Source organism: Syngnathus scovelli, chromosome 20 (assembly GCF_024217435.2).
Source record: "Syngnathus scovelli strain Florida chromosome 20, RoL_Ssco_1.2, whole genome shotgun sequence".
NCBI classification, from domain to species: Eukaryota; Metazoa; Chordata; class Actinopteri; order Syngnathiformes; family Syngnathidae; genus Syngnathus; species Syngnathus scovelli.
This window is the reverse complement of record NC_090866.1, coordinates 7,503,446-7,529,148: the sequence shown is the minus strand read 5'-3', so window position 1 is coordinate 7,529,148 and position 25,703 is coordinate 7,503,446. Positions and strand designations below refer to the sequence as shown.

Genomic DNA, 25,703 nt, shown 5'->3' with positions numbered 1-25,703 from the left:
AATTGTAAAATTAAAAATTGATTTAACTCTGTAATAAAATAATCTGCACGCTAAAGACCTTCTATTACATATGTATCGTTTGCTTCTAAAACTTTCAACATAGTGCTTGGAGAGAAATACCCCTTCTCATGATGTGTCTCACCTTACATGGTCAAGCAATTTAGATAGGATTACAGGTTCTACGGCCATGGTCGCAATGTGATCACTTTACCCGCTCAAGATGTGACTTGTTTCCACTACAAAGCCGACTAGAGACGGATCTGTCATTTATTATTAAAAGCGTTAAGTACCCCTTTACCCCAATACAATACGTTGTCCCGAAGGACCTCTGTAATAAGTGCAGTACACAGTATGTTCATTTAATTCACAATAGAGCAGATAAACCTGTACTTCTGTTTTTGACCGCAGGGTGTCACTGTTGTGTAGAGAAAGACACGCCACATTGTAACCCCGCTGATACGACTCCTAGGTAGGATAAGACAAACTGAAAGTCACTATTTAATTCATTTTAACTTGTTTTAGAGCCCTTTCGAGGTTATAGATATAGAAAATGAAGTAGCTTGAGAAGTTTGGTGACATACAGTAATCCCTCGTTTATCGCGGATAATTGGTTCCAAAAACCACCCCCGATAAGTGAAATCCGCGAAGTACGGTCACCAACAAGAAGTACTGGGCAGGCTAACGAGTTAGCGGAAAGATGCTAATTTGCAATCGTGCTAACACGCGAAAACAGACTTCTAAAGGAATGTAAACGAACATTTGGAGCAATACTACATTGTCCGAAAGGTTAGACACACGTTTCCTCAATTTAGAAGTTTTATTTTGACCTTTAAATTGTTTTTTAATTTGTAATTGTACAATCAAAGCGGCAAAATCTGAATAAAACCATACTATCAGAGCCCCTGTGTAGTTTGTATCTTGTATTTGGCACACATAGTACAAAACATACAAAAACATACAGTACCTTGCAAGGTGAAGTGGTAGCGCATAAAAATATTCCATGATAAATTGTTTTCAAAAATATTTACATTCCTTCAAGAGTGCATAATTCTTTGGAAAAAAAATGCCATTATCGACAATGACAAGGGGATATTTTTATCAAATCATTCATTGGTAACAGAATAATGCATTGATTGAAATGAATATTTGTACAACATCTTACCCAACTTATTTATGAAAAACAAATTATGAGGACATTGCTGATAATTCTCAATGTCTCACCCTGCAGTCTCCAACACATGAACTGCGGACGACATTACTTTAGCTTTTCCTGCGAAGAATAGTGGTCTTAATCTGTCACACTCCCACTTATTTCCCTCCGCATTTTTCCAGGACAGTTGGCTTCCTGCATCGTGGTTCTCGGAATCGACTTGTGGTCAAATCGAAAACGTCAGCACAAAAACAATAGCGATCATTAGAGAGAAAAATGTCTGAACATGGCAAAAACCTGCGTACATTTTATTCTGGGGATGAATAACACAGACATAAAGAACCACCATGTGGTTATTGATTCTCCTCCCGCCCTTTTATTAATAAGGCACCTGAGGGCTGTAATATCAGAAGCGACTTAATTGATAACAAGATCTCAATTGAAAAATAAAAAGTGTCTCAAAGCTGTGAAGCAGGAATAATTGGTTCAAAAGTGAAAGCATTTTTATTTATGTCTGATGACTCAAGTTCAAATAATGCAATTCCCTGAAAGAACCTTTGTATGGTCTCAAGAGACCCTCTCGGATCTCCATAACTGCCTGGTTGTGTTGTCTTTACACAAACAAAAAGAGTCCATGCTCTAAAAATGTCACCAGTGTTCATCCAATCAGATGTTCTCATAGAGTAACATCCCACTGAAGATGGTCAAAGGTTCTGATGAGTATGCCAGCTTGCCTGTGACCAGGTCGATACAGACCGTATCCCCCGCCTCCATAGGCAGGATGATGTTAAAAACTGCCAGAGCTCCAGGGATGTGTTTTGCTTCCGCCATTGGCTTTTCAAGGCCTTCAGGCTGATATCCTGCTGAGTCTACTCGAGCCACACCAGTGTTGGATTTGGACAATACTGCCTCAATCTTCACATTCTTATGGCCGGTTAGGATTCCACTGAAAAAGTACCTCCCTCTCACTGGAGCTGTGAAATAACCTGCGGGACAAAACAAAAATGATATCCAAAAAGATTTTTTAAATCTAAAAGCATTTTCATTTTGTTATTTGGGTTGACTTTAGATGTTCCACCGTAGTGGAGTCACCTTCAAAATGAAACGATTCAAACCTGTTCTGGGGTTATAGACGTTCTTTTCATTGACAAATATTTCGTTGAACACGATGGTTCCGACACCTCTCATCGGCCTGGTGAGCGCCACGGAGAACGAAAGTCGTGGTACATGGGCATCAGACCCTGCAAGACCTGGTGTTGGGCAAAGAGTCAGGAAGCTGGAGTTAAAACAGATGAAACGGTAACGGGAGCTTTCATGTGATGTTTACTTAGAACGACACGGACCCTGTTCACCTCTGAGACCTGGAAAATGAGATGAAAAACAAAAACAGCGGGTTACTATTTCAGGTTCCGATTAAGTCAAACGATTTAACAGTTATTGTCTGCATAGTCTACTGCACGAAGAATTTTGTTATCTACCTGGGGGTCCAACTGGTCCTTGTTTGCCCTGTTCACCCTGAGACCCCACCTTTCCTTGGGGTCCCACAACTCCCTGGGGTCCAGGCTGCCCTCGCTCACCTTTGGGGCCCGGTAGACCAGGTGGACCTAGGGCGGAGGAGCAAGTAGGCTGTTTGGTGTTGATGGTCACCATGGAGAACCTTCAAATTGCTAACATTTAGTGTAATAATCAGTAAACATCCCTTGCAAATAATGATTGCTACCAACATAGCAATTCATGCTACCAATGTAGCAACTGTAGCTAACATCTACACTTCTATTGCTAGCTTAGTATTGCTAGCGCTGCTTATTTGTTGAAGCAGGATATGCATTCTGGGGGGACCTTATCACAAATATGCACTTTCGCATACCATTTTGAATCGCCCGTTAGTCAGGCGCCTCTTTGGCCAGAGAATCAAGGCGGGGAGGAAATAGTGAAGTGAGGCTACATTCAAATCTTGCTAACAGTTTTAAGATCACAAACACCCACTTGAAGTGAAGGAAGACAAATCCTCCTCTGAGCATCTTTACTGATAAACGATGGCTCCAGGGAGATTTTTGAAACTTCTGTATGTAAAGAGAACTGAGCTTTGACCTGATGGGCTTAAGTAGTTCACCCTGATGTTTACTAAACTCCTATTTAACACACTGCAGACTTTATAGCCTCTTAAGTGAATGCTTGACAGGCCAGATTCTTTCTTTGGTCTATTTTTTTTTTTTTTTTACATTCTCTGACTGCCTCCCATTAACCAGGCTTTATATCTTATCCAAATGTCAGATCCCATGCTCCACATCTTTCAAGTCTTACCCATGAAATCCTGTCGTATGAAATCATGAAACTCCTTAGCCAGATCTAGCAGAGATGAGTTCAACCTGTGGATTTTGGAGTGGACCTTCTCGAGCTGGACATTCTGGATATTGTCAATTACATGTCCTTGAGATGTGACTGTTACATTAAGTCCATTGACACAGCTCCACAATCCAGACACATGTTGGTTCAAGCCCTCCTTAATCCTCTGCAAACTATCCGAAAAAGAATCGAAGCGTCCGCATAGTCCTTCAAGTTTGGCAAGACGGTGTTCTAGGCCGTCGCTTGCCCGTCGACACTCCCCGACTTCCGTCACATAGTTACTCCTGATCACTTCGATGTCTTTTCCAAAGTTGCCGAATCGAATGCTTGAGTCATCCTCATGCTTGGCCAGAATATTCTTCAAATTGTCCACCTTTAACAGAGAACAGACATACTAAGAGTGTTGCTTCTGGATGATACATAGTCCATTATTTGATGATGCCTTCGAGACGATTATCAAAGCCAAAACAACTGTTACAGTCCATAAAGAAAAGGCAAGTTTCAGTCCATACTCTTCAATTAAAAAACACATAAAACATCCTTGCAGCACTGACACTTTAGCCATAAATGGTAGCCATGTGGTCCATTCTCAAAGGCTATTTAAAGTTTAATAAAACAGTGGTTCATCACGAGAATGATTTAGGTCTTACAGTAGAAATTATGACTCAGCAATACTTTGCCAGTCCATAAATTTTAGTCCAAACTTACCGTATTTTCCGCACTATAAGGCGCACCTAAAAATCTCCAATTTTCTCAAAAGTCGACAGTGCGCCTTATAATCAGGTGCGCCTTATATATGGACCAATCTTGAGCCACTACAGCAGGCGTGTCCAAAGTCCGGCCCGTGGGCCAAATGTATATATCTTATATATGGACAAAGTTCTAAAATAGGCCTTTCATTGAAGATGCGCCTTATAATCCAGTGCGCCTTATATATGGACAAAGTTTTAAAATGGGCCATTCATTGAAGGTGCGCCTTATAGTGTGGTGCGCCTTATAGTGCGGAAAATACGGTAAGTAACGACAGATTGTTTTAATGCTTTGAATTGGTCCTTGGCATTAACTTAAATTATATTTTGATGCTGTAATAATAGTCAAGTATAGTCAAACTGTCAGTTTATTACCAATTCATACCTCTGAATCGATCCTGTCGTTAGTGTCCGTCAGATCATCTAGCGTGTACCCATGCATCCGTATGCTCGTATCCATGTTCTTCAGGGTGTCATTAATGGAGTGGAATGTGTCCATGACCTTAGATAGCTCCCCTTGGATGGACTTCAGATCCCCTCCTAATCTTCCATTGTGGTCAGTGTGACCGTCTAAGCGATTCCTCACATCATTGATGTTGATTTGACACTGTTCACTGCTCTTCTCCACTTCATCTCTGAGTCGCCCTACTTCTTCTTGGAGGTTTGAGCACACCTGAGAGCACATCGTTTCTCCCGAATCCACTTTCCTGCGTAGATCGTTCAGTTCTGTCTGACATGTGTTGAGGCCCGTTTTGGTGGAGTTGGCCAGTAAACGTAAATCTTCTTCCACGCTGCTGCAAACAAAACAGTCTTCCCAATCCTGGCTGAGTGTTTCAACTTGCGTGACTATCTTGTTGAAGTTCGCACCATCCTTGCCTGTCACGGCAATGATCTTTTTGACATCATCTGTTAGATTAATAATCTTGTCTGCCAGTGAGTCACCTGACACAGACAAATCATTTAATCTGGTGTTGAATTTCTGGATTTCCCCTTGGTTAGCCACAACTCTCCATTCTAAGGTTTTTACAGTGTCTTCAGTTTTATGATCTTTTCCGTTGCGCCCACAAGTGTCATTGCACATTTTTTTCGTTTCTGTTAAACTTCTGTCCAGGAATGTTGTGACATTCTCGATCTGGCTTAAACGCCGACTGTGGTCAGTTACGGTGTCTCCAAGAACGGCCACATCAAGCTCTAGTTTCCCGATTTTGAAGCTATGATCATCCAGCTGAGTTAGGACCATGTTCCGGAGCTGCGTGACATCTCTTTGGACACTGTCCTTTAGATTATTATTGGTGTTAGTACACCTTTGTTCTGTTTTTCTCACGGTGTTGTTCACCCTCTTCTCTAACTCTCTCAGTCTGACATTCATCCTGTCTTCTGTCACCTTTCCCTTTCCTCCTACACTTCCAGACAACTCCTTATCCAGTCGCCCTTTAATGGTGTCGCACTTGCTGGAAGTGGAGGTGACGTGGACATCTAGATCTGTCAATCTCTTCTCCAGCTGAGTGACCGTGCTGCAGCACGTCTGGGACTGTTCAGCCTCACTTTTAACAATTTGAAGGTTCTGTCGGAATTGTTGGTTCATGGAATTGATCAACTTCTCCAGGGATCGAATTCTTTCTCTGTCTTGTTCTTGCTGCTTTTTCAGATCTTCTACACCAGCCTGAATACAAGAAAATAAGATGGCCTGTTATTTCTGTTGTCACTTTTTTTTTTTTTGCCTCTTTAGGGAATTCTGCTTCATGTCAAACTGTACAATATATAAAAAGAGCTAAGGGCAAGTAAGGGCAAGCTAACTGGTCTCACCAACATGGTTGACACAAGCAGCAAGCAGACAGCGGAACTATTCTAAAAATAGCTCACGAGTGATAAGACATTGTGGTTTCCTAGGAATGTTGTAGGAGGGATAATTTGAACATTTATATTCTGTACTTGCAAAGATTTATCCAAATAAATTGTTGATGACTCTGCCAGAATAAAGAATGGCCAACAGTGATTTATGTCACACATATGGGCTGTATAGTTTTCCACAGGAAACGGAATAATAGTAGAACTGTGCCAAGTTGAGTTGTTACAATGCATACATTGATATTATTCACTAAATTCTGTTTTTTTTTTTGGGTCGAATTGATTTTATTACCTCTAAAATTTGCGAGTGGCACTCACAGGCAATTAACAGGGCTTTCAGTGAAGAACCGTGAAAGGTGAATGAGGTCAAAAGTGACTCAATGTTTATGGAAAGGAAAATTATGGCTTTAAATGGCTTTTTGCAACCTCTGGGGAAAATGATAGCAGATCTTGATAACACTTCGAAACATTACTTAACCAGAACAAGTACTAGTACTGCAGCAGAGAGGCACCTGGATCAATAAGCAGATTCTAAAAAAAAAACATCTGATGTTAATCTGATCCGGGCATTTATTTATGTTGAGTACATCAGGCTTCACCTGGCAGGCAGAGCAGGACAGAGTCACCCTTCTCTCCAGCTCTGTCAGGATTTGTTCCTTGAGTGTGTTCAGCTGGTTCCCCCGAAGTCCTCCTCCGACGGCAGTTCCATCCAGGTCGTTTCCCCCTCCGTTCTCTAAGTGGTGGTTGATGTTAAGCAGGGTCTGATCATGGACCTGACCAAACATAGCAAATCAACAAGTTTATGCTTGCATTAAATATTGTGTGTCCTCTGCCCCCCCAAAAAAAAGCTTTGACACAATTTCAGACAACTTGATAATGACATCTATAAAGCTGAAGTATATGGTGGAGTTTAAAGGCAGTTCAATTTTCTAGACTTTTAAATTATTATTTTTTTTTTTTTACCTGTGTCCTATTATACAGATGGTCCAGCTTCGTGTTGATGTTGTTGATCGTTTCCTTCATGTGCGGTTGGGCAGAATCGGCTGGCACAATCGCTCCGTTTAGAACTGAACTATACAGGACAAAAGTTGACGTTACTTCCCTTTACACCAGGGGTGTACATTTTTTTTTCCGTTGGCCGCATTGTAGTCATAGCTTCTTTCGGAGGGCCATTAAGACTGTCAACCCAAATAAATGTATGAGCACCTCATATTATATACAGTAAAAGCTACAAAACAAACTGACAAATAACTCGTTTTCAAATCAGACGAGTAAAAACTGGTAAAATATTTAAAAAATTATATTAAAAGTGAAGACAATTTGCAATTCTAGTAATGACGCACGAATTTCATGCACAATTTGTCTTCGCGGGCCACATAAAACGATGTGGCGGGCCGGATCTCGCCCCCAGGCCTTGAGTTTGACACGTGCTTTACATGAATGAAATAGATTTAAAAAAACACATTCACATACAATTTCTTGTTTAGATCATTAATGGAGGTCTGTAGGTTGTGAAGGTCTCTGCTAAAGCCATTGATTGTTCCTTCCAGCTGTTTGACTTTTTCACTGTCACCTGGGTACAAAGAAAACGTAAACCAGATATTTGAAGTCTGATTACATCTTACGCAAAACAAAGTTTGTAACATCATGCTGGGCCAGGACGTAATTTTGAACTTGAGATTGTGTGGTTTTGGCTGCGTACAAATGTTGTTTGGCTATGTGTGATGGTTTCCAGTGGTTTTGATAATAGGCCAGAGGAAATGGAAAGTATTTCATCATGTCTATACAAAACAAAGGGGTACGTCATAAACCACAGCATTAAAGTACTTGATTACTGATTATTATAGGACAGTGAACCCTTGCTATCCATCCATCCCTTCCTATCCAAATAATTTTATATTTTTGCTGTGATTTATTCTGATGACTGATTTTACACAAGTGTGACATCATGCAGCTCATTACCATTTCCACTCTGTCCGCCGCCTTGTGTGTGGCCTGTCTGTGTGACATGAGGTCGCCCGCCGTTGCCTGGCCCCTCGTGACAGTCCTCCCCCGAGTATCCATGGCAACATTTCCACTCCATTTCTGTCACCATTTTATAAGCCACCTTGTACCTTGGCCTCCTGTATGTCCGGTACCTGAGAAAAAAATTCGAAACTTTAATATTGTTGCAAATGTGGTTTAAAGGGAGAGAGGAAAAATAGATTATATGTTCCACCTGGAGTTAAGTCATGGTATTCTGATTAATATTAGATTTGTGGAGGAAGATTTGACATTATCTGGCCGTATTTGGCCCCGGGCCTTAAGTTTGACACCTATGCATTAGAGTGATTGGACATTAAAGGAAAAAAACATCAGCAATCCATTTGGAACTTTAAAAGGATGACATCACTTTTAACGATGAAATCATCCTATCGCTCACCTTTTGTTTTTCCCGATCCCTTCTTCGGGGAACCGATAAGTGTTTGGGTTGAGCTCACTCCACCCATATGAGCTCCACGTTTGAATAAGTTGAACTATGACTACTGTTCCGCATCATTAAACCAGACTGAATAATAAAAATAGCCACGGTTATTTTGGCGCAGAACAGTTCTGCGTTGTTCATAAAGATAACAGGTGGCACTGTTCCGAGTTGTAAACATTGCCTGCTATTCCTGTTCTACTCTCCAAAAAAATCCGCTATATTTAGCCACTACTAAAACTCAACGTCTTGAGTAAGTCGAATGCTTATCTTGGCAAGTTCTCCCCCTCATTAATGTGTCGTTCCAATTTGTGATTGAGGGTCATACATGTTTAAATAACCAGAGGTCATAATGAGCCCAGATTTGGACAGAAGTCACAAAAAAGATTTATGGCACATTAACAATCCTTCACTTTAATTGTTTAGCAGGTTGCTCCATTTTTAAAACCTCTTCATAGGCGGCACTCAATGCATAGCACTTTGGAAAAGAGCTTCATCTTCCAACTCTCTGCACCAAGAGCGTGAGAAAAAAGCAGACGCTGTGCTCTCAGAGGAAATATAAAAAAGAGCTCGAAAGGTGGCGGGTGGAAGAACAATTACGAAACGAATAAGTTAGCAAGATTGTTTTTCAGTGTGCTAGACGAGATGGTGATGGCCGAATGGATGAAGCTCCATTCTTGCCATAGCTCAGGGTTAGGCAGATGATTTAGGCAGGCACAAAGATCAACTTACGAAGCCAGTCTCCATAGCAACGTGGTTATTACTTTAATAGAACAAAAACATCAGGAGAGTTTGCTGAATGTTGTCTCAATGTCTAACATCCGTATTTGGAGAATATCATCAAATCCATCCCATCTATAGTCAATTTGTTCCCTCGACTGAGGTCACCGGATATTCCCTGGTCAACCCGGCTTTTGAATACAGCACTTCATCAGTGAAATCAAACCCTTGTGGTATGAGCATGCACATTTTGGCAACATACCAGGATAACCACAAGCGAGCACCTCTCTAACCAGACGTTCTTGAAAGATGGCTCGGGAATAAAACAACGCTGAGTGAAATGAGTATCCTCAGACAGGAAGAGAGATGGAGCCAATAGACAAAATACAAGCCAGTGCAATAAAATCCAGGAAGTTAATGAGGAGATAGATAGTTGTTTGAGTGTGCGGAGAATACAGCGGAACACCCTTAAAGTCACACAAGTTGGAATTTTCAGGAAAAATGAGACTCTAAAGCAAACATTCCATTCACGCCGAAAGGTGAATGTCAAAAATTCTCCCATTAAAGCTTAAAATCCGGACATTTTTTTTCAAAGTTTACTTATCAGACAACTGAACAAAATATTTCTTATTTTCTATGTGTTCAAATCCTACTTTTAACAATTTTGTCCCTGGAAAAGACAATTTCTTGGTCTTAAGATGAATTCCAATGGGAGGAAATTGTAGTCATAGTTTCTCTCGGAGGGCCATTATGACTGTCAACGCCTTATATTATTTACAGTATAGGCTACACGGCAAATTGATGAATAACTAGTTTTGAAATCAGAGACTACTAGTCTAAACTGTTCAAATTGTTTAAAAAGATGAATAGTACCGTAATTTCTGGACTATAAGGCGCACCTAAAAACCTAAAATTTTCTCAAAAGCCGACAGTGCGCCTTATAGTCCGGTGCGCCTGATATATGGACCAAATTTCTAAATTTAAACTGGCCCGAAGCATTGTGTCATGAAATCAATCATAAGTGGCCCGCTGAAGACTATGAATCATGAATCAAAAAGACTATGGCTCATTATTTTGTGATTATAAAGTCATTTGTTGCATCTGAAGTTGAAATAAAAAAGATAAAATGGAGAATGATTTGATTTGGATTAAAAATCTGACGTGATGCATTAATGGTGCGTCTTATAGTCCGGTGCGCCTTATATAAGGACAAAGTTTTAAAATGGGCCATTCATTGAAGGTGCGCCTTATAGTCCGGTGCGCCTTATAGTCCGTAATATACGGTAATAAACATTGCTAGCTATATTTCTAGTTTCAAAAAGTGAAGACACTTTATAATTTTAGTAATGACACAAAGTCAATTCAAAATTTGTCTTCATGGGCCACATAAAATGATGTGGCAGGCCGTATCTGGCCCCCGGGCCTTGAGTTTGACTTCTATGCTGTAATGGATGACTTGTTTGACTTTAAAGGTACCACAGTGTGTGCATGAGTGCGTTTGTGTGTTTGTGTGTATGAGTAATAGGTACTCACGCCACTCGAGGACACTGGCCCCAGGTACAGCGTTGGTAGTCTGGTTTGATATATGTCTCCACGCCGTCCTCCATCACACAGCTAACAGTGCGGGTCACCACATAAGCACACCAGTTCCTGTGATGTCACACACATAAACACACACACACACACAGGCTGAAGGAAATGACAAATGATGAGTGGCCCTAGTTACCGTAAACGCAGTCAGACCCGATGACAAGGCAAATGGTTGTTTTCTAACAAAACAAGAATAAATTGAGATCAAATCTCAACCGTGATTATAATTTTGTACATTCAAGTCGACAACTCGTGAAAATACCAGATCATATCACGATAACATCACTAATTTAACAATGGATTCCATTCTTCAGCAGACACAGACGCAGAAGGGAACTTTGAGAATATTTTGGCTTCAGATGTGACTGGATTGGTTACATTCATTTCGCAACTTGCACTTGGTGTCACTTACTATTTATTCTTGTTGTATCAAATTTTCATTTCACTCTCCTCCAACTACGGCGTTCTGAGCCAGCAATCTGCCACCTTGATTCTGGAATAATCAACCTTTGTCGCCCACCTCAAACACAGCTGCCGCTCAACTTTGTTATCATGTTCCATGGTTGGATTCTCGCTGTGTTTTTTGGACTTTCTTAGAGAGGGGGAAATTTCTCCATCAGAAGATGAAATGGAACACAGACGAATGGAATAGGGAACATCTCAAATAAGACAGCTGTAATAAATCTCAAGTCTGGTCCCTCTGTAGTTCCACTGTGTTTTGGTCGTTGTGATTCAGTGAGCTGCCTCTGGCAATGTATTACCCCGTATTACGGGCGCAGAAGCTCAGAGGCAGAAGATAAGCATCAAATTTGCACCGTTATCCTGCTTGATGGAGAACAGACACTGACGTTCATATAAATAATCATCTTTCCTTTCTTATTTTACAGATACATGTCCATATGTATATATAAACAGTCATGCAACTTTCTCCATCTTTGGAGCGTTGCACTGTTTTTGCTGAGATTTATTTTTCCATCCTTCCATCAAGACCCTTTAGAGCGACCAAATTCATAAGAGGAGCATTTATTTGTAGGACGGTGATGAGTGAATGCATTAAACTGGTGTGTCTGGCTTTGTGCATGTGTGTGTTTGTGTCCTAGAAGAAAAGTTTGTTTACGTGCACCCATGCAACTGTTTGCTGCTTAACACCTTTGGCAGAGTGAGGTCAAGCATTCCGTACAGTAATCCACGAAAGCAACTTTAATGCAAAAAAGCTGGGAAGGAAAATCTGTCTGATGAAAGTCCTTGCAAAAATCTTGGCGTCTATTCCGTAAGTGTAAAAAAGGAAAGTGGAAAGGCGGGGAGGACCAGCAAGGCCATTTTTGCTGGCCTTAAGTATCACAAGTACTGCCAAGCTACATTTGCAGGTAAAACCTAAAAGTTTTGCATTTGCTCCATAAAATTGCCATAATTTATTTCAAACAATCAATTCTCTTTATTTTGTAACGTTACTCTTGGCTGTCAAGATTAATCGACAACAAATCGATTATCAAATTAATCGCCTTGTATTTTAATAATCAAGTAATCGTTTACCATTTCTTAACTAGAGATTGTTCAAAGCCTCTGTTTTCAGGCTTTCTAAACTAATGATTATTTTATTTCTCTAGTCCTTCATGAAAGCAGAATGATTTATCTTTTGTATTAATCAAAATAAGACACTTGCAATAATCTGCTTTTAATTTGGAAAATAATGACCAGCAATAATCTGCTTTTATTTTGGAAAACAATGATCATCAAATCCTTCCTGTGTGATATTGCTTAGCTGTTGTTTAGTTTTGTTAATGACGAAATATTACCAAATACTCAAAAATAATTGGTTAATAAACAGCAATTGGGGAAAAAAATGCAAATTGTATCCGATTAATCAACAGACGAATCAATTCTGAAAAAATTTAATCGTGACAGTCCTAATCTCATCAGAGTCATGCATCTCCAAGTTCTGAAACAATAATTGTTGATTTCGACCAACAAAACTCACAGTCTGAAGAATCATTCTTTTAATTGGACAGTGAGAATATTTATACCTTCCATTAAAAAGTCTCGTCTCCTTTTATGCATTCAAACAGCTCGATTGCGATCTGCGAAATGTCTCTCAGGCAGACATCTTTTTTATATTCACAGGGTCGTAATTCAGCATGTGTCGAACAATTGCACCTGTTTGAGCATCTATAAAATCCACCTAGCTTGTTAAACAGCAGCCCGGCAATTTGACTGAGCACACAGTCCGACAAATCAACCCACACATAGCAGTCTCTCGTTTTTGCACGAAGAATTGTGGATAAAACCGAAATATTTAGCGACAACAGAAACACTGAAGGCAAGTGGGAGCGTAAATGAAATGGAAAAAAAAAAAACGGGAATGAGGCTTAATACTTAAACAAAGAAACCCCTAAGCGGTCCCTTTTGTTGTGAGATCTTTCATTTGCCTTCAAGGAACGGCTTTGGAAAGCAACTTCAATGAGCTCCTTGGGACCCTTGTGCCTCTATGGTTGAACTCTGACCTCAGGTCAAGCATCCCTCCAGTGTGTTGTAAAGGTATATTCCTATACACACAGACATATACTCTTGAATGGACTCACTCATGCTTGAGCGATTGCATACGGGCGAACATAAAGGCAGAACACACATTCTTCCGATGTGACTGCGGTTCAAGAGTGCACAAACACACACACACACGCACCATTCTCTGTTTGGACTTGTTCCAAACGATAGGGACAGCGTGACTGAGTAAACCTTTCTTCGATTGTTTAGCCTGGCGGTCACTAAGATATACAGAGACGATCTATGATACCGTCATTTGCTTTAGCATTGTCCACGCACGTATTGGGACATCTGTGACTTTAACTTTTAACCATTTATGGAAAAACATGCTTATAAATGATAGTTTTGTTTGGGATGGTTCACTTTTTTGCAGAGGTGGGGGATACAAGTCATATGACTTGGACTTGAGTCAACTGGACTCACTGATTTGATGACTTCTGACTATTTGGTAAGGTAGTTTGAAATTAATATTATCGTGCTGGGCCAATAGTCAGGTTGTCAAGTTTGTGAATTTAGCAGATGAGCTATGCTGAACATTAGTATTAATAAGTACATGGGATTTTAGATTTAAAAATAACAGGTCAAACTTATAGCGCAGGTGGTGTAACGTGACTTTGGTAAAGTAACTTGGGATTTGCTTGAAGGTTATGACTTGAGTCTTTTGTGACTTACTTTCATGCAACGTAAAGATAATCCAAACAACAACCCATATTGGAGTGATTGCTGGAAGCTTCGCTAATTCATTTACAATAGATGGATGCTTTTCCCACAGTCGTACTCTCACACATAAGTGGATTTAGTTAACTGACCTAATTTGCACAAAATCAAAGAGACTAAATTTGGATACTTTCCAAGGTTTGGCCAAGAACAGGAAAATCCTATTAGACTAAATTGCCTGGTAACATTGCGGTACCTCTTGGTATGCTGTCCCTCTTGTCCAGTGGTCAGTAAAATTGCACAAAAGATTACACCGCGGTTTTTATAGGTTTCCGATTCCACACCTCTAGAATCAATCCACATCCAGTTCAAGAACTGTGTCAAATTGTCAATCAGCATGCAAAATCCATACAGATTATTACTGTTGATTATTGTCAGCTCCTTACTGGCCTCTAGTGGTACTCTAGTCTACAAATCAACCAGCTCCATCCACACACTTCATCACCGTGACACTGACAAGAAGATGTCCTGTCCGACGCCTGCTGGACGTCTTCACTTGATTCAAGCACCTACTAGACACATCTGTCCAAACACATCTTTTGAGTTCAAACAGATGTCAGCGGGTCAACCTACATTAGATTCTTCTCATCTCAGCCATGCAGATCCCCCTCATAGCCTACTGGTTTCATGAAGAGGGGGCTGGCTCGTCTTTTCTGTGTCTCCTCCTTTCTTTTAGAACTTTATTAACGTCATGCCTACTTGTCTTCTACTAAATATTTTCCCAGACATTCTCCTCGCTTTTTTCCAGTCTTCCTTTGGTCCTATCATCCCCCCCCCCCCCCCCCCCCCCCCCCCGGTTCTGCTTGGACTTCTATATTCTGACTCACTCAGAATCAATGTTTATTTCGGCTTTGCTCATCTCTCAGACGTCTATTTTCGAGCTTTAGTTCCTTGGCTGTATGCTAAACACAAACCACAGAAATGTAGTCTTTTCCAGATCTGATTTGGTTGATTTGAACTTTTCCTCCTGAAATACGATAACAGTTCAGATATTTTGCATCGTGACCGCAATTGGAATTCATCACAAAAGGATCTCCAATGCATATGTTTTTACAATCATAAAATTAGAATTGGGCACTTGTCAACATTTTCTTGTCTTGCATGATTGATTGTGGAAAAGGAATCACAATGTTGTTTTTGTTACTCTCAGTGAGCTAATGTGTTCTATGATATATTTATCCCAACTGCTATTCTTTAAATGCCACTGTCACCCAAAGAAGAATAATGCTGTCCAACGTTAAGACTCACAGTGTGAGCTTAGTGGCACTGGTGTCAGCTTCCCTTTCCATACTCCAGGGGTGTCAAACTCATTTTATTCACGGGCCGCATTGGAGACCTAGCTTCTTTCGGAGGGCCATTATGACTGTCAACCCAAATAAATGTATGAGCACCTCATATTATATCCAGTAAAAGCGACAAAACAAACCGACGAATAACTCGTTTTCAAATCAGAGGAGTAAAAACTGGTCAAATATAAAAAAAAATAAAAAAAAGTGAAGACAATTTGCAATTCTAGTAATGAAACACGAATTTGATGCACAATGTGTCTTCGCGGGCCATATAAAATAATGTGGCGGGCCGTATCTGACCCCCGGGCCTTGAGTTTGACACCTGTGCCATACTCCATCTCCATTTTTTTCTCATTACATCCCAAACATTTTACTCACCCTTTTTAGATCAATCCACACAGATTACTGCGTACACTCAAAATCAAAACACCAATGCAAATTCGAGTCACAAATACCTAAAATACATATTTTGAAATTACGAAAGGAACCTCGAAGAGACCAGAAAGCCGACTAGCATCACTCAATGAGTCAAAACAGAAGCAGTTGACTCCTGTGATGTTGAGAAAGAAATAGAAGCTCATATTGCACACACACACACACACACACACACACAACACACACATACTAAGTGCAAACATATGGAAAGCATGAACACAGCTGTATGCCACATGTAACTCTGTAAACTGTCAGTCTTTTCGTTGTGGTTCATATATACATTTTGTATGCACACATACATACTTAAAGTGCAGCACAATTCTTGATTGCTTCCGCTAAAACCAATCAAGCCATTCATTCCATTTACAGACAAACACACAACAGGCTCACGTCAGTCCCAAAACTTTACGTCCCCACACAGAGCTAATAACTTACTACTGGGCAAAAAGCATACGAGAGAGCTTAATGACATGCAACAAGCGGGGGGATGTGGTAGCCATTAGAAAATTGTAATGATTCTTGTGAAATTTCAACTGCAACTTTTGAGATAAACATTGACTGAGCTGTTAGGAATCCAAACTCTATTTGTGAACCCCAAATGTTCGCAAACAGAAACAAACCCGTTCTTGAACAGTTCCCACTCACCCATACTAGTCGGTTTCTGTGGCGGGACTTTCCAAATATACAAAGTCGGTTCAACACGCGCGAAATATAAGCTAACCACAGTTAACTGTCAGGACTCTATTTTCATGATCAGCATGAATCCATGTAGCACGCAACATAAATCTGCAGAGGCGCTAGAGCGGGTGTTGGCGATTTTGTAGATGCATGCAAGTTAAAAAAAAGGGTGGTTTGCGCCATTGTGGGTGTAAACATTGGCTAGAAGTCTAAGTGGCTCTTCTCATTCTGTTTCCATCCATCCATCCATCCATCCATCCATCCATCCATCCATCCATCCATCCATCCATCCATCCATCCATCCATCCATCCATCCATCCATCCATCCATCCATCCATCCATCCACTGCACACTCCAGCTCATATAATCCATGTTTGAATTTCACCTTTCACCTCTTTTGTGGCGTTTCATGTGCCTGCATGGATTCACTCTTGGTCCTCAATCAAAAAAAAGTAAATACATCAATTTGAAGTCTACTCTCCAGACCCCTGTCACATCAACCGGATAAGCGGTATAGAAAATTGATGATGTATTCATCAGCCCTGAGGATGAGTGATATAGTGATCCGTCTCGCTTTTTACCTTAAGTCAGCAGGGTCAGACTCCAGCTTGCCCATAGTCCTGAACAGGATAAGCAACATTCACAATGGAGGGCAGATGGATGAATGGATGAATATTTCCTGAGAAACTCACCTAGTCTGGTGAGTTTTAAGTCTATGAACTCATTTATACTCTACACAACTTTATATCTAGAGCACAATCACAGCTATAACAAACAATAATAATAAAAATAATAGTGATGATAGATATACAAAAACTCATAGGCAGCAGGGTGGATGACTTGTTAACACATCTGTCCCAGTGCAGAGGCAGTAGGTTCAAATCCGGTCTAGATTTTGCATGTTCTTCCCGTGCCGGTGCAGGTGTTCTCTGGGTACTCCCACATTCCAAAAAACATGCATGATAGGCAAATTGAAGACTCTAAATTGTCCTTAGGTGTGAATGTAAGTGCGAATAGATTCTTCTCTACCGTATTTTCCGCACTATAAGGCGCACCTAAAAACCTCCAATTTTCTCAAAAGCCGACAGTGCGCCTTATAATCCAGTGCGCCTTATATATGGACCAATATGGATTCGTGGATGAGGACTAACTTATTAAAGTAAGCTTTACGTGTTTATTTTGTGTGTTGTGTGATATTAACGTTTGAGCAACGTTGAGTTATTGATATATTGTTATTGTTTTCACTTTTTTGAGTGTTACCATATTGTGATTGCATTAACGTTTAAGCAACGTTATTTATTCTATGCGCCTTATAATCCGGTGCGCCTTATATATGCACAAAGTTTTAAAATTGAAGGTGCGTTTTATAATCCGGTGCGCCTTATAGTGCGGAAACTATGGTAATTGAGATATATAAGTGCTCTGTTGTTATTGGCATTTATAATTCAAGAGTTTTAGCCTCTCAAGTGGCACACATCGTGTGAAGCTGATGAGAGAGGAGCAAGCTTGAAATCTCCAATGACAATATGAGGGCGCCAGTATGGCTGGGAAATTGAAATTGTAATCTCACAATCGCAGCGTGAATAATGACACTCACGTTTACTGCAAGCCAAGTATGAAAGTAAACAAGCGAGGCAACTGCAGTTTTGTAACAGCTGATAGTTTGTGCAGTCACTCTAACAAAGGGGTCACTAATGTGACGCTGGCGGTCCCACAAAAAACACATAAGTAGCCCAAGTGCCTGTTCTAAAATTAGCACACCAGTAATAAAATGGATCATTTAATAATTAAGGTTTTATTAGCACAGTCAGAAAGATAAATTGAATAATATTATTGTTACTATATTTTAAATAGCGCAGTGATTCCCAACCACAATGCCACAGCTATGTCATGGGAAGGTTTATTTCATTGGTTCAAAAATAATTATTCATCTATTATAAAAAAAATCTTCCATGACAGTGATTTATAGTGAAAAAGAATTAAATGCCTCCACAAGATGGTAGAATAAAGAATTAACCTGGAGCCACCTGTTGCCATTGTAAAACAGAATAGCTGTGTGAGTTCAACTTAACAGGTTGCAATTCAACTTTCAAATTTGTTAATAAATTGAGACGAGATCATCATTATTTCTGTAATTTTCTATCCAAACTTCTCGTGAAAATTTTGTTTGGTAGTATGCTGTGCCTGAGATTTTTCAAATGTAAAATCGGGGCGCCTTAATTGGCTCACTGATAAATATTGATACAGCTTCACTTGAGGGACAAATGATTAGGAACACATCTAAAATAAATACCAATACAAAACTACATCAACATTTTAGTCATAATTTTAATGATAATCTCTATTAGAAATTTCTCATGATGATGATTATGACGATGATGATACACGAAATAGCGCAACTTCCCTCAAGTACAACTCAAAACTATTTTAGGGTACACACACATTTTGCATGAATCTGATCCTACCTGTGTCTACTCGCCGCCCTCTGGCCACTAAGGACCCCGGGCTCCGCGTATCCAAGACCCCAAGACGTCCGTGCCAAAGCGAGCGCGATCATGTAAAACAACGTCTCCATCCTTGAGTCCAGTGTAGCAGCCTGTCAGTCTCTCTTCCTTGTAAAGTTAATCCAACAAAAAAAAAAAAATCTCTGCTGTTATCCACAGCGGAATAACGTGATAAAATCAGAAGCGCTTCTGAAAACAGTGAAGTGCATTTTTTAAACTTCTAACTGCTGCTCAATAGGTAGGATTGTTAAAGTGTGGCGACTACTGCTCAGGCGCAGGGAAGCAAGAGGAAACTTTCGTGCGTCACTCTCTCTCTCTCTCTCTCTCGCTCTCTCTCTCTCTCTCGCTCTCTCTCTCTCTCCTTGGTCACGTGGGGTGTTTCACTGCAATCAGATTCTTATAGCAACATCACTTTCTATAAAATGGTGCCAAAACAACCCCCTCCCTCCATCAACAGAAAAATAATTTATGTTAAAAGCAAACACCAGGAGCACTGTACACGCAGTTCTACAAAATATTTGGCTATGTTTTAAACCCCTTGCATGCTCCTTGCCAGCTTCTCCAAGTCATTAAGCCTCACTCATTCACCACAACTGTTTTTATTGCAATTTATTTTCGTATACGTCGATGATTTTGACATTGGAGTGTTTTTCTTCCCACTACATTACGAACTAAGAAATTTCATTCAGTTGTAAATTTTTACTAGATATAAATTACATGGAGTTTATTTGCCTATACGTTTCAGTACATTGATATCGGGAAGTAGATGATAGTGTATTTTTTTATATTTTAAACTACCGCAGATAATATGGTATATGTCACATTTTTTTTACAGAAGCAATAAAAGTTTACAGCAGATTATTTCATTTAAAACACATAGCAATGGTTGTTATTAAATAGTTTTACCATCACAATACTCAATCACAGCCAAAATTATTTGGCGTATGTGTACATTTACTGCTATAAAAAACTTATGCTGACTCGGAGTAAGTGTCTGACTGAGGACTCTTAAAATGTGGCAACTATGATAAACTAATAAAATTAAATAAATTAATTAATAAAATGAACCATTAAAATTGAAGAAATTCATTGCCAACCAGGCCCAGACAGGACAAATTGTCATTAAAACCCCTTTTGGTGTTACCATTGTTTTTATTATTTACATTTTTTTTTTTTCTTGTTAAAAACTCATGTCCAGCCCATCACTACATAATATTCATAAATAATATTTTTGTCATTGAAAAATCTTTCAGTGATGATTTGGAATCTTAAGTTTGTTCTGCTCACTTTCATTGCTTATCTCAAATCTATTACTCATAAAAACTGTTTCCCTGCCTTTTGCACCGCATTTCAGTCTAAAAAAAGGAGGATGACACATGCACACATACACACATGCACGTAGTAGCACCTTCTTATCTTGCGGATAAGGAAGCTGTCTTCCGAGTGTGATTGATGCAGTTGTCCTTGCTGAAGCCGTGAGAGAGTTTGACTATCCCGTGGTTAACTCTTCATTTTATTCCACTATCCACCTCCTTACTTTCATTATCAGAGTCCAAATCTAATACATATTCTCGAAACAACTTCCTCAGTTCCCGTCATAAAATAAACCACATGGGACCATCTCCCACTGCTGTTTCCCATTCATCTACCACGTTCCAATTTACTACATAAATTACACAACCCTCACACTTACCGTATTTTCCGGACTATAAGGCACCTAAAAACCTAAAATTTTGTCAAAAGGTGTCTTATAGTCGGGTGCGCCTTATATATGGACCAAATTCCTAAATTCAAACTGGCCCGAAGCATTGTGTCATGAAATCAATCATAAGTGGCCCGCTGAAGACTATGAAATCCTGAATCAAAAAGACTATGGATCATTATTTTGTGATTATAAAGTCATTTGTTGCGTCTGAAGTTGAAATAAAAAAGATAAAATGGAGAATGATTTGATTTGGATTAAAAAGCTGACATGATGCATTAATGGTGCGCCTTATAGTCCGGTGCGCCTTATATAAGGACAAAGTTTTAAAATGGGCCATTCATTGAAGGTGCGCCTTATAGTCCGGTGCGCCTTATAGTCCGGAAAATATGGTAGTTCATTTCCCTGAGAACTTTCTCTTCCACTCACGACGTTCTGCTTTCCTTTGCTTTGTCAGTAATCCATGCTTATTACATTTCTTCATAACTATCTGTTGTTTACTCTGAGTACTGTCGTGTAACCCGTTGCAAACTGCGTAACCTTCTGCGATTAAGGAGGAACGACCTGCTCAACCGTCCTCCCCGTCGACCCGCTAATGAGATCAGCTACTCTGTCACAGACACGGTGACTCCCCTCTCGGAGTTTTGCCAGGCTCACTGAGGAGGAGGAGGCCTTTTTACACAAACATGTAGCAGGTAGCCTGGGTGATGTAAAGCAGAACCAGTCGATTCTATAAATTGAACGGTGCGGAGATGTCAAACTCACCCGTCCGTTTGTCAGGTTGTTCTGTTCTATGCGAATAGAATCGAACTGGCGGCTGAAAACAAAACCTGCATTTCAAGGGCTCACATAAAATGGTGCTTTAGTATTCAGTAAATCCTGCCAGATATAAAATTGTCCAACCCAACTGAGATAATTCACCCAAGTTCAGAGTTAAAAAAATGGTTTGTTGTTCTTTTTAAAAAAAATATACACACAGATCGAGATAAAAAAATATATGACTCGTGTACAGATATGAACTTTAAGGCCTGCTAAGTCAAACATCATAAATTTGGTTAACAATATTTTTAGGGCCTTCAAAACTGACACGAGCAGAGCACTGACAAGAAAAATGGCAATTTGACCTCACTTGTTTGACAATCTTTGGTCACACGTTTACTAAAAGCTTTCGGACTGTCATAGAAGAATAATTCCTGAAGGTTTGAAGAACATTGTTTGACATTTATGACCTCCCGAGCACTTGCAAGAAAACTCTTGGAACCTGGGGCTGAATTCTATCTTGTATAAATAAAATAAATAAAAATAAAATAAAAAATAATTTCACAAATAGATTCCCCGCTACTCACTGCACTCAGTAGGTTTCTTTTTTTTTTTTTTTTTTGCACAATTGTGTGATCTGTTGGATGCTGGTGGCGCCAAAGTTCATTTGAAGTAACAAAAAAAAGAACTCGGATAAGGGCAGACAAAACAACAAAAACCTGAGACTCGGGAGGTGTCGGAGATGTTTGAAGATGAAGAGTAAAATCAGATGATCCAACAAGATTGTGCAGAAGACTAAATACTGTATATTTAAGAGACTAGTTAATATGGGGGCAATATTAAGCACACAAAAACAGGTGAAACTTCTAATCAGACATTCCCAAAAGAGTTTTGCAAAATAAAACTTAATGCAAAGTCATATAAAACATGTCTTGGCCATGCTAGCATCAAAATTATCGGCACACTTACACCTGCATTTACTTATTTGGTTGAACTTAGTCGAAGACAGCCAACTGTGATAACTATTGCAATGTTGTCTAATTCGTATTCTCGTCTTACTGTGTCTCAATTTCCTCAAATCTTTACACACATGGGCAATATTTACTTAAGAATGACATTTTTTCCGATAAGTAGTTTGTGCTTTTGGACTTGTCAACTACATAACATTCATTGGCTTGTGTTTCTGGACTCTTGACCAAAGCCCCTTGGGAAGATTAACATTCCTCTGGGAGGGGACCACTGTATCTGTGTGCTTATAAATAGGCGGATTATGCGATACACAATCAAATAGCAAGTCGCCATGCTGTCGCTACACAATATTTGTTGTTGACGGCTTTATTTATCTTTCCTCTTGAATTTTATCATACGACTATTGTTCCCATTGTACCCCATTCCTTTTTCAATCCACTCCCACCGTTTCCGCTGCAACCTTTATCTCGACCTTTTGTGTCTGAGTGTCGTGTTTGAGCGGCGCGTGTTTCCGATGCTTTGCATCTGCCATGTTGACATTCTTGTGAGGCCTGGCCCGCATTTCACATTTGCACAGGTCAGGCCGTTTTGTTTGCGTTAACTATTATGGGAGACCCCCAGTTGTTATTTCGCACTTTGGAGGAACTTTCAAAATGCCTATGCTAGTGTGGTATGCTGTGTTGTTCGAAAAAAAAAAAAAAGACTGCAAGCTCATGGGAGGTATCTTTGGTGTGTAGTTAAGCCAAGCTTCTGTCAAGGTTTTGGACTCATTTGACTGGTTCTTCTGAAGCTCGGCATACTTAGAAGACAACCTGCATTCATTAGTCTTTTTAGAATGTGTGTATATTTAGTGTTAAACAAACACAGATATCTTGTGTTTTCCTAGACTTAGCACACACAGGAGTCACTTATTGTGAAACTTATCTTGAAATCATCAAACGGAAAAAAAAAATGTCTGGCATAGAACAAACCCGAAGTAAAATGAGACGGTTTTATCGGAACCAGTGTTAATCGGCATAGGTCATAAAGTGGTTGTGTTAATTAAGAAACTGGGAGTACAACATTCTCAAATGGGTAGTATAAAGTCATTCTTGCTGTGACCCTCCGACAGAGTTCAATATCTTCGGTTATGAGAAACCATTATCTTTGAGCTTCAGCAATTTGCCTCTGTCTTGTCACTGGATATATTCGGGAAGCAGAAGGAATGTACAAAGCCCAAATACAGAAGTAAAAATGCACTCGAGCAAATGACAAAATGGTGCCAGTGGGTACTAGTTAGCCCCAATGACAACGTGAGTAGCCCATGACTCTTAAAATACTCACCAGTGATGGGACACTATGACTTACTAAGAAGAATTAACACAATGATATGCACAGTATTTATTTATTCATTTATTTATTTATTCATTCATTCATTCACATATTTACGTATTTATTTATTTATTTATTTATTTATTTATATTAAGTTATACTGTACATGATACGCATTTCTCCTGTACTAAATATTTTATATTTAGTTTACAAATAAATTACAGCAGATTGAGTTCAGTGAGGAATATATTTTTATTAAACTCATTTCAAAAGTCATTTTAATTAGTAAAGGTACTCCCTCCCTCCCTCCTTTACTCCCTCCCTCCCTCCCTCCTTTACTCCCTCCCTCCCTCCCTCCCTCACTCACTCACTCACTCACTCACTCACTCACTCACTCACTCACTCACTCACTCACTCACTCACTCACTCACTCACTCACTCACTCACTCACTCACTCACTCACTCACTCACTCACTAAAAGTTAGCAAAAACTTTAGTAGGAAAAGCTCCTTTGGGGACATTATGTCAGTATGGTTCTGATAATGCAATATTGATTTTTACACATTATTAAGATCTAAATAATAGAATGTGAAAAGCTCCAAAGGGCCCAACGGCTTGGAGCTAACCTTTCACTGCTGAGCAGGTATTGAGCTGCCTGCTGCTTCAACACTTCTTAAGACGTTATTGGCCGTCACCCAGAACAGTAAAGTTGCAGGCAATGAAAAGGTAAGAATGGGCAAATAAAACACTAAAGCACTGCGGGAAATGTCAGAGATCATTTCTGTGCATCCATTGCAAACAAGACCGCACATAAATATGAAACCAAAGCTACTTTAAAAACATTTTAGAGTCGGTTCTTTTACAGCTGAGAAGTTTGGCTAAAAGCATGCATGATCTGATAGCCTCAAAAACTAACATAGGCACACTTGTGTTTATTTCCCCAAGATAATGTCCCCCCTCCCTATCACACATGGAAATAAATAGACGGGCTCTTGCTATCTATTCTGCTGATGTCCCAGTGATGCGGGCGGGGCACAGGACAAAACAATTTCTCTATCATTATAGTCATTATCCTTATCAGCATAATTTTTTTTCCAAGAAATCATCCATTAGTACACTCCATTTTGTGTTTTGCGTTCTCCATGAATGATTTGAGACACCATGGAATGATTTTGTGTGCAAGCCACCGTCACATGCCAAGTTGAAAGCAATAAGCATTCTTCTCATTTTTTATTGTCGCTCCTTCCTGAGCCCTCTTTTGTTAATTGGACTTAGTGGCACTTAGTTTACAGCGAAAGACGTAAAACTGCTGTCGTCATCCAAGATGAAACCCGCCTCATGTGTGGGCTTTGTTTGAAGAGCTTGCGCCATATAAAGAAACCACGCGGGACTGGCAGCAGGAAGTTTATGGGGCAATGCACAAGCTTTCGCCACACAGAGATGTGCAGTAAAAGTGGAAAGCTATGCCCAGCAAAACTCGTGGCACCACTAAAACACGGTCACCAAAACTCTGTGTTATAATGACTCTGCATGAGACAGTGACAGTCAGTATTGTTTTTTTTTTTTTCAATGAGGCATGTAAATGAACCCGTACAGTGAGGAAACGTGATACAGAAAATTAATGAACTGTATGTTCTGAGAAAAATTCAGCTATAATATAATTTTTCATCAAAGCTGAGGTTGAGTACTTGATTTTTTTATGATTTTAATGTCTTTTTTATTATATCTCATTATGACTTCATTTTCTTCACTCATTGTTATTAATTGTGTGCATGCAAAAAAAAAAAAAAAAAAGTCATTAAAAGTAGACATGGAATTTTTCACAATTTGAAATAGTTCCCACGTGTCCTAGTTGGTCCAAATAGACAAAAAAAAACAGATTACAGCATCCTTATTATCACCTTTAATAAATAAAGCTGCATAATTTAGTGAGG

The 25,703-nt window shown here is 39.6% G+C and overlaps 2 protein-coding genes across 3 annotated transcripts in view; one reads left to right on the top strand and one right to left on the bottom strand.

Annotated features, from left to right (window-relative positions):
- The window catches only part of LOC125989750 (saccharopine dehydrogenase-like oxidoreductase), a 73,276-nt gene that overhangs the window by 41,530 nt on the left and 6,043 nt on the right, over positions 1–25,703 (top strand). The gene's annotated exons all lie outside the window — the stretch shown is intronic.
- Positions 908–19,321, bottom strand: emilin1a (elastin microfibril interfacer 1a). The gene is made up of 12 exons (XM_049756019.2): positions 18,990–19,321; positions 10,808–10,924; positions 8,056–8,231; positions 7,567–7,666; positions 7,057–7,165; positions 6,693–6,866; positions 4,631–5,908; positions 3,455–3,869; positions 2,629–2,754; positions 2,494–2,511; positions 2,266–2,400; positions 908–2,136 (listed from the first exon to the last, which is right to left on the bottom strand). The coding sequence occupies exons 1-12, from the start codon at positions 19,097–19,099 to the stop codon at positions 1,817–1,819; spliced, it is 3,078 nt and encodes a 1,025-aa protein (XP_049611976.1). The 5' UTR covers positions 19,100–19,321; the 3' UTR covers positions 908–1,816.

What these genes read in the sequence shown, in the direction of transcription:
- emilin1a (XM_049756019.2), bottom strand. Translation starts at nt 19,099, where the DNA reads ATGGAGACGTTGTTTTACATGATCGCGCTCGCTTTGGCACGGACGTCT. An exon ending in GGCCAGTGTCCTCGAGTGGC is followed by an intron (nt 8,232 to 10,807) that starts GTGAGTACCTAT and finishes TTTTTTTCTCAG; the next exon opens with GTACCGGACATACAGGAGGC. An exon ending in TGTCCTGCTCTGCCTGCCAG is followed by an intron (nt 5,909 to 6,692) that starts GTGAAGCCTGAT and finishes TCTTGTATTCAG; the next exon opens with GCTGGTGTAGAAGATCTGAA.